Source organism: Scomber japonicus, chromosome 15 (genome assembly GCF_027409825.1).
Source record: "Scomber japonicus isolate fScoJap1 chromosome 15, fScoJap1.pri, whole genome shotgun sequence".
NCBI classification, from domain to species: domain Eukaryota; kingdom Metazoa; phylum Chordata; class Actinopteri; order Scombriformes; family Scombridae; genus Scomber; species Scomber japonicus.
In genome coordinates, this window is record NC_070592.1 from 25,476,027 (window position 1) to 25,485,396 (window position 9,370).

General features: G+C 37.2%; 1 protein-coding gene across 1 annotated transcript; it reads right to left on the reverse strand.

The window, feature by feature from the left end:
• Nucleotides 1-2,774: 2,774 nt before the first annotated feature.
• On the reverse strand, nt 2,775-8,841 carry nudc (nudC nuclear distribution protein). The gene is made up of 9 exons (XM_053334251.1): nt 8,660-8,841; nt 7,355-7,432; nt 7,031-7,246; nt 6,855-6,938; nt 6,653-6,766; nt 5,238-5,432; nt 5,071-5,154; nt 4,830-4,948; nt 2,775-3,056 (listed from the first exon to the last, which is right to left on the reverse strand). The coding sequence occupies exons 1-9, from the start codon at nt 8,732-8,734 to the stop codon at nt 3,005-3,007; spliced, it is 1,017 nt and encodes a 338-aa protein (XP_053190226.1). The 5' UTR covers nt 8,735-8,841; the 3' UTR covers nt 2,775-3,004.
• Nucleotides 8,842-9,370: the final 529 nt, after the last annotated feature.

Consider the following 9,370-nt stretch of genomic DNA (forward strand, 5'->3'; position numbering starts at 1 on the left):
CATACAGCTGCCCCACCCAACCGCAATCCCATCAGGCCTCTGGGTCGGCCTCTCCTCCAATGTTGAAATAGTTAATGGGTCTAGTTTGTTTTGCCACCAACATTTCTAAATGTTCAGGGGACTGAAAAAGGTTTGAAGACAAAGCAGAGTGATGACTGATGGCTGACAAGATATTTTCTTTTGGTCATCGCTTTTTGAGGCAACTCTTGACTTAAATGGTTCCCAATTGTTTGTTTGAGAGACACACAGGCACATTTTTACTGTAGTGATAAATGCTACAGGATCATCATTTCAGACGTTGGAAAATGTTGAACATTGTGTCTGTTTTATTTTTGCAAAAATATAAACATATATATACAATTTGTAGGGAAGAACCAGGATGAAAGTAACACTTAAAAAAGATTAAAAAAATAATTTAAAAAGATAATGTTACTGACAGAAACTTATTTTGTTGTAATCAACAAGTGATGTGCTATTTTGTACAAATGTGAACAATGTAAACAGAAGTAGCACATGGTTATTTTCAACACCGTAAGTAGGGACAAAAGTAACACACAGGTGGGTCAAAAGTAACGCAATGGTGTAAATTTTGTTTATATTTTTCTTGTTTTTATTAAAAATGTCTGACAATGTCCATGTTAATATGTAACTGCAAACATATTATGTACTTTATCTTAATAAAAATGTATTAAATTTCAATCAATGATACACACACTTTCTTGTTTTTTATTGGAGACATTGCATTTCCTTTAATTCCTGCTTTGAATCATATTAACTGATTTACAGTTACATATAATTTATTTTAAGGCTTGTTGTTACTGTATTTAGTTTTTTAAAGAATGTATAGCTGAATAGTGTCAGTGGAAATAGGAGCTACGTGTTTATGAGCTTTATAATTAATGGTGCTGCTAGCTAACGTTACTGTGGGGGGTTAAAGCTTTCTTGCTAACGTTTTCTTGTTTATTGCTATTAAATACAATTAACTGTTGGTAAGTGTCATTCAGTTACAGTTGTAGGATTAACTGAAAGGAGGGTGGTTGTAGAAGATAAAGCAGATACTGTTAATAACCTGGATTGATACGAACATGAGAAACTTTTCCCCTTAAACTAATTGACTGCATGATGCCTCTGTCTGAGCTGGGCTGCAAGTAGACACTGGATTGTTATATATGAGCAATTAAAAGCCAAAAAAGTTGCAAAGTACATATTATTTTGTCTTTCACTTTCTCTGAAATCAAACTGAACCTGTCGTGTTTACTGTAACAGCGCTTGACAAACTATTCAATATGTTTGAGACACAATAAATGAAGGTTCAACATGCTACGTAGGTATACACCTCAAGTCCAAACATGGTGACCTGTACTGTGCAATCAGCAGGTCCTGTCTTTTCTATAAATCCTATTATCCCAATGAGACAGATGTCAGAGTGTTTTTGAACTACATGAGCAATTTCACACATTAGGAGGACTTGCTAGCCAGCATAAGCTAATGTATGTCGCCTCCGGTCACCACAGTGATGGTGACAGTCTCTCACCATCCTGACAGGCCAGTCCAGTTAGCTGTGGACAGTCACACAAGCAGAAAAGACTTGTAAGCAAACTGGTCCTCACTGAAGTAACATTTAGCAGAGGTGCATGATATCCAGTGTGGTCTGAGTGAGAAACCGTGTCTTTCACTCATTGGTAGTAGCGTGCTGATTATCCCTGCGGTTCAGAATGAGCTGTCAATCACGGCATTCACGAGAGTGGAAATAGCACCTTTCAAAGAGAGTAAACTGTACAAAGTTAATGTGATAATGTAGGATTGGTGTATAAAATAAAGCAAAGAAGACATATTTCAACGTTAGTCTTTTTAGTGCCAAAGTCCCTCTTTTTGTTTGTGTAAGTCAACCACAGCTCAACAGGGAAACACAAAGACAGAATTTGATGCTAAAAAGACAGTAAATGTAGCGGTTATCCAATTGGTTTGCTTTATATTAGCCTCAGATAAATGTGACTGTAAAAGAGATCTTCTAGTAGTCAGTATGAACAGGAGGAATGATTACAATAAGAAAAACATATTTCAGTGTTCATTTTGGCTTTTGACAGTTGTTTTAACAGACTTGAAAAAATTGTGAATTGTGTTTTAGCCTTTGTCGGTAAAATGAGAGATGAAGGAATTGAACAAGATTTAGGATTCAACTCAAGCTTTGAAGTAAACATTTAACTTGTTCAGCTTTCTAACTTCAGTGTGGGTACCTATAGTACAAAGTAATAACTTAACCATCCCAAACCACTCTGGCTCTTTCAAACCGTTAGGAAAACACTGCTCCCTTGTGGCTTAACATTAGAAATGTTTCCAACCTGGTGTTTCTCAAAGCTTTAAAGCTTTTGGCCCCTGAAGTTACTTACTGTATGAAGGGTTAGAGTTATAGGCTATTTCACTTAAGTGATAAAAGTAACAAAACACACATTGATGCTAACGTGTGTTTTTGGAGCTTTTTCTGGTATTTCAAGGCACTATTGGGTCATTTGGTGGAAGTCAAATCTGTCACATATCAGGTTCAATGTAAAAATGTTTTCATCCAAATACACTCCACACCATGTTGTACATAGTTATGAATTTACACGTAGGATGTCAACAAGTTCTTATTTTAGGGCACTGACTTTTCGATTCCGTACACGACCGAGTTCAGTGGCAGGCGGATTAAAAACACTCATCTTTCCCTTGAACTCTTCAAAGTTATTAACTTTCAAATTCATGACAGTAAACATATAAAAGTGAACAGAAAAAAGTGATTTTAAATTCATTTATTTAAAAAATCCAGTCATCTTTAAATATCGCAGCACATGCAAAGGGAGAATGAAGACATAACAGAAAAAGAATATGAACCATTATGCACTTAAGACATGTCAATCAAAAACGTATGAAGGGAGGGGAGGGGCTTGGTGCCTGACGTTAGCTCTGGCTGTTGTTCACATGAATGACAGGCACAACAACGTGGTTCCTACAAGTGGAGCTGGTCTCAGCTGAATTTGGCTTTGGAGAAATCCATCTCTGGGTGCTGAGCCATGAACCTGCAGACACAGAGGAGACAGAGATCAGACCACAGGGAAACATGTTGTCACCCAAGCATGATACAGTCAGTCTTTTAATTTAAATGATGTTTCCAAATGCTTTTTCAGACACAGAATAAATGTAATTATGTGTAGATAATGTAGAAAAACACATATTTTTGAACACCAGCTCACATTTTGCTAACACTTAACCATTAGCACCCTCTTCAGGTCAATTTTATAAAAATGCGTAAAACTTAAAAAAAAAAAAAGACCACATCACTTTTTACTGCATGTCCTCCATAAAGCAGCTTTGACACCAGCCATCTTTCACTACAGTCAAACACATCAGTTTATTTAAACCCTCACTAAAATATACAACATCATTGGAGGCAGCTTTAATGAGCTGAAAGAGGAAGTGAAGGGTCCTATAACAGCAGACATGCCTGTTGGTTGAAGAGGGGTTATGTACTAATAACAGTGATAAGAGATAGTCCTTCACATCCTTCTCACAGCTGGATGTCACCCCACACTGAGGCCTGATCTCAGTGAACTGCTGCCCTCTTGTGCACACACATGCACCACCAATTGAGAGGAGGAACAAAACTACCGTTTCTAAAAATATTGACATCACAGTCTGAGTGTTACATTACGCATGATTACAGAGTGTTATATGTTCATGAGATTCATTATTATAATGACAAATATGCAGTTTAAACAAGCAAAATTAAAGGAGTCGATTGGTGGACCATGATTTTACTCTTCCGGTTCTATTGGCTCAGTTAATGCTACTTAGCTGTCAAAATAAACATACAGAGAACTTTCAACTCACACAGCCTCAACATACTGATCCATTACTGATTGATGAGATCGTCAACTATTTCCATAATCAATTAATTGTGGAGTCATATGTCAAGAAAACATTTCCAGCTTCTCAAAGGGGAATATTTTCTGGTGTCTTCAGTCCTCTATGACAGTAAACTGAACATTTTTGGGTTGTGGACTGTTAGTCGGGACAAGACAAGACATTTGAGGACGTCACCATTTTCTGGACCAAACAACTAATTAATTAATTAAGAAAATAATTCACAGATGAATCCATTATGAAAACAATTGTTGCCCTAAACACAGTTTGAAGCAACTATTTGTTTTGTTTTTGTTGGTGTGTTCAAAGACATCCAGACATTTATTATTATTGTGTCTCTCCAGTATTCCATTTTTCAACTCATAATTCTTCATTGAGATGCTTTTTTTTTCAGATCAGATGTGGCTGTATGTAGCAGAAGCAGGGACCAAAAACACATTTATTTTATTGGCCACAGTTACAGCAGGTGAGCATTGCCTTGAGTAGAAATAGCTGAAGGCAAAACTAGACTAGAATCTTTATACAACATAAAACGTCTTTTAAACTGACAGTGAATGCAGCGTCTGCTTTGTTGAGTTACCCAATAAAAACAAGAAAGATGTCAGCTGACTAGGCATGTCACAATAATTGTCAACTTATCGTACAATAATGTAATTATCAGCATCATCTTGTCTATATATGGAATTATTGTACGACACATGGATGTGACCGTGATCATTTGTTTGACCTCAATATTGCCACACTTCACATTAGCAGCTAAGAGGCTATAGTATAAAATGGTCTTCAAATGACAATATTGTTTATCGCGATTATTTCAGAGATAATATATCATCCAATAAAAGTATTGTGACAGGCCTACTGCTGATAGAAGCAAGAATCAAACAAAAATAAAAATATAATATAAGACAGTGACAACTCTAGGAACTTACTTTTTAAGAATGTCTTGTTTCTTCTGCTCTTCAGATGTAGGCAGACCCATTGATTTCTGCCTTTGATCATACATCATTTTCTCCACCATGCCGCGTGTCTCTCCGTCCAGGTCTGACAGCTGCTCAGCAGGAAGTACAACACAATGAAGCAGAGAGAGAGAGAGCGAGATGGAGAAAGAGCTGTCAGTTTGTTTTAAAACCCTCGAGCAGTTAGTGCAAACGTAGCTTTTCCACTACTTACCTTTGAGTTTTCTGGACAGATCTTCTTGGTGTTGATTTCTGGATCTGTGCTGATGATCTTGTTCCACCACTCCATTTTATTGATCTGAAAGCAAAGAAAGTTAAAGTCTTTGACCACGCAGCAGTCCTTTCATTTACTTCATTACCGCTTTAAGAGCCTTTGCGTACCTTTTCCAGGTGGACTACAACAACCTTGCCGTCATCGAGCAGCCAGGAGCTTTCTTCTACCTTCACCTCGTTGTAGAGCTGACCTTCGATGATGGGAGGGTGTCCCTTCAGGCCGACCTTGAGGGAGCGTCTCTGGATGTCCACGACCACATCTCTACCCTTAATGCGGAACTTAACGTCAAAAGGCACCGAGATCTGCGGGAGGATGATGAAGATCATTACATTATATTACGTATTTTATGACTGTAAGCTTAAAGTTTGTTCATGTGCAGATGCTCAAAAACAAGAGACCCTAAACATGGCTTATAGCACATAGAGAATCTAATAACCTACATATAATGGCTGGTGAGTGAAACAAAGCTACCAGTCACTTGCATATTTTACCAGTATTGGCTGATGGCTGGTGCTTATTTTGTGCTGGTAGTAGTAGGAGTGAAATGTTCAATTCACCAACAGAATGTGGGAATTTAAAAAGTTGCTCTATATAAACAAGACAAACCTTCAGCCTGAACATGGAGAGAGCTGTTGCAAAATACTAACTGACATCAGCTGAAATGTTGTCTCTGAACGTCCTGAACACCTTCTTTTTACAAACACTCCATAGAGATACGTCAAAATTTCACATAATGACATACAGGGCAACATTTACAACATGCAAGAAATTGGATTATGCATATACTAGAATGAGAATCTTTCTTACTACTGATGATCAATAGAACATTAATTACCTAAAAACATCAAGTCAAAATATAGTCAACACAAAATCACATCGATGTCATGTTAAAAATGGGACAAACATGAGATGTTCTAGCACAGAGGTGTCCAAACTTTTCATTCCAACCAAGCAGGACCACATCAGGCTACACTCATTTTGTGATATTTTGCATGGCAATTGTGTATCGATACACAAACGCCAAATATTGATATTTTATTATATAAATTGCAAATGAAAAGTTTTTGGTACTAGAATAATAAAATCAATTGCTTTTTCAGTCCACTAGATGGCTATAGTTAGTTTTCTGGTGAGGTCAGCATGCAGGAGGAAGTTTTCCTTTGGGGACATTGTTTGCAGTTGAAAAAAGGTAATTAATATATCGCAGCATATCACAATATATTTAAAATCGCAATAATATTGTATCGAGACACAAGTATAGTGATAATATCCTATCGTGGAGCCTGTGGTGATTCCCACACCTAGTGTTTGCCTCTAATGTCAAAAAATGATCAAAAAACACATTAATAAATAAATGCATGGACATGAGTGACAGAGACAAGAATGCACCTGCTACAATGAAACTGAAGAAGAAGAGAGATGATGATGATGTCTCTCATGATGTCACAGTGATGGTTTTAGGGGAAAAGCACCAACTCTGAAACACTGAAATTATACATGAACACGCTGATAAATCACTTACATCAACTTCAGATAGAGACTGTGTCCACTTGTAGTTGGGCAGGTCGGCTCCGTTTCCTGCATTAGGTTTCAGTTTATCTTTGTCCTTCTCATCCTCCTCTCCCTCTGAATCAGACTGAGGAAATGAACACCTGAGTCAGATTTCATCAACATCAAACTTACATTTAGTTTTGTGGCCATGTTGTAATAGTAGAGTTACTCACCCCCTTCTCTTTATCGGCTTTGTTAGATGATTTGTCTGCATTTGTCTTTGCGCTCTCCACTTTGTTCTCCTCTTCTTTCTTTTTCTAAAAACAAACAAATACATTCATGTAATGGAACAACAGCACAGATTCACACATGATAGATGATCCAAAAAAACCACACACCCAGATCTCACCTTGTCAAGTTCAGACTGAAGTTTCTCTGCTTCTTCATCGGTCAGTTCCTGAATTCTGGGACCATCGTCGTTTTTCTTCTTCTTCTTCTCCTCCTCCTCTGCTAGCTTCGCTGCTCTTTGGGCTTTCTCTTTCTTTTCCTTCTCCTGCTTCGTCTGCTTTTCTTGGTGGGCCTTCAGTGCTAGTTTACTGTGGTGGGCGTAAGAATCCATAACAAGCTGAAAGAAAGAGGCGGGGAGATGAGTGGAGGTGTGTCGCTTTCAGCATATCAGACTGTATATTGAGTATGGGGACTCAAATGTTTAGATTTAGTAAATGCTTCTCACCTTTTCTGCAGCACCTGAGTCGCCACCGGTGAAGAAATCTGTTTTTCGGCGGAGGAAGCTGAAAAAGGTGTTTACTAACTGTGGAGAGAAAAATAAGGTTTCACAGATTCAGTCTGACAGAATATAACTTTAAACTGCAGCAAATTTATCAATGGCTCACGTGTTCCCTAGATTCATTAACTAACAACAAAAAATAATGTATTTTTTCCATCTTTTCCAACTTAACACTCATATATTGTTTAAACTCTTTGCAAATCTAAGCATAAATTGTGATGGTCAAGTTATGATCCTGAAGAATTTGTGCAGCTTCTCAACTTGAAAGAAATAGATTCATCAACCCAGAGTTTCTAACTGGATTTCACTCAATGACCAAACAGCTTTTCCTTTGTTCATCTTTTATTAGCAGGTGTGGAAGTTTGACAGTTGTGTGGCATTAACTGTAAGGCTTTAGGTGAAAAAGACACACACACACACACACACACACACACACACACATATATATAAAATATAAAATACTACCACTTGGCAAATATTGTGGAACCCCCTCAAAGTGTCCTATTTCCCTTAAATTAAACACTAAGAGCAATTACCCACTGTCATAATTTTTAAGCTTTACATTACACAAGTATGAATTTTAGTACCTTTTAATGTTTACTGTATTGTAACATTAATTGCATTTAATTTTAACATTAATGTAATTTTTTTAATATACATTCAATGTCATATTCAAATTGTGCAATGTTATAATTTGTCACTTTTAAATGATACAATGTTCAGAAATGACACAATGTTTTAAAGCACTCTTCCACACATGAATTAAACAAGTATCACATTAATAAATACCCTCACAATTAACAGCTAAAGAATATCATATCATTTATCATTTAACAAATGAATGAAGGAAAACTAATTCTTCTACAAACATGTGTCACTTGACACCACTCCGATAAGAACCACTATCACAGAGATATTTAATCATGTACTGAATATCTCTCACACCTTATTCTAAGTAAATAGAGCCTGTAAAATTAGTTGGGTAATACCTACACATTTTATTTTAGGTTGATTTTATTGAATTTTCGTGCTGCTTTAAGTCACATATATGCCGAATTTACTACAACACACCAATAACTGCATATGTTAGGTTTAGGTTTGTCCAGTTACAGAGGTTTTATATAAACACCACATTTTCAGTTAAAAAGTAAATAATTGTAATGTATAGTCGTTTTCTGTGCACGCTAACTGGCGTGGTGTGCCTGCTAGCTCACAGGCTAACTAAGCTACATTAGCAACACACTGAGTTACCTCTTGTACTCCTCCTTCATGCTGCTGCGCCATAACCAGCAACATCCCATCATACTTCTCTTCATCATCACCCATATCTGCAGAATAATAAGTAGTTTAATAAAATGTCACTTGTACCGATGACAAGCATAAAGTTAAGGTACCGACTGTGAGGCCCTTAGTCACGCCACTCGCTTCCTGGAAACCGCCTACTTTCCCGCCCACTCTCCTTTCGACCAATTGGAGGAAAGTATTTTAAATGACGGCCGCTGCTTCCAATACAATGAGAGCATTGGTTCAGGGCGGGACTGTGGCGCCAAGGAAAGAGAAATTTCTGGAGAAGATGTCATGATTGAACCGTGATTGAATTGTAAATATTTGGCCAGTTTATAACCACACTGTATGGGAAATTATAGTAAGCCATCCACTCAACTGCAGCAATAATAGCTGACAATGCACACAACAATAATTATTAGCTTGCATAGGCTAACATTACATGAAAAAGTGAACATCAACTACGAATGAATATAAAACATTGCTTCACTTAGTATTAACAATTATTGCTCAGTGCATTAGACATGGTTCAATTTAAGCACCAATATAGACTTTTTCACAGCAAACAATTTCTTAGTTATATTAGCCTAATGTAAAATGTATATTATGCCTTGATGCATGGGCGTAGCGGACGCGGGGTACTTGGGGTACATACGCACTTCCCGTATCTGTGCCCTC

Excerpts from the sequence above, each read along its gene's own strand:
- nudc (XM_053334251.1), bottom strand. The coding sequence starts at position 8,734 with ATGGGTGATGATGAAGAGAAGTATGATGGGATGTTGCTGGTTATGGCG. Across the intron at positions 6,767-6,854 it reads AAGCCGATAAAGAGAAGGGG|TCTGATTCAGAGGGAGAGGA; the intron begins GTGAGTAACTCT and ends TCATTTCCTCAG. Across the intron at positions 5,433-6,652 it reads AGTCTCTATCTGAAGTTGAT|ATCTCGGTGCCTTTTGACGT; the intron begins GTAAGTGATTTA and ends ATCCTCCCGCAG.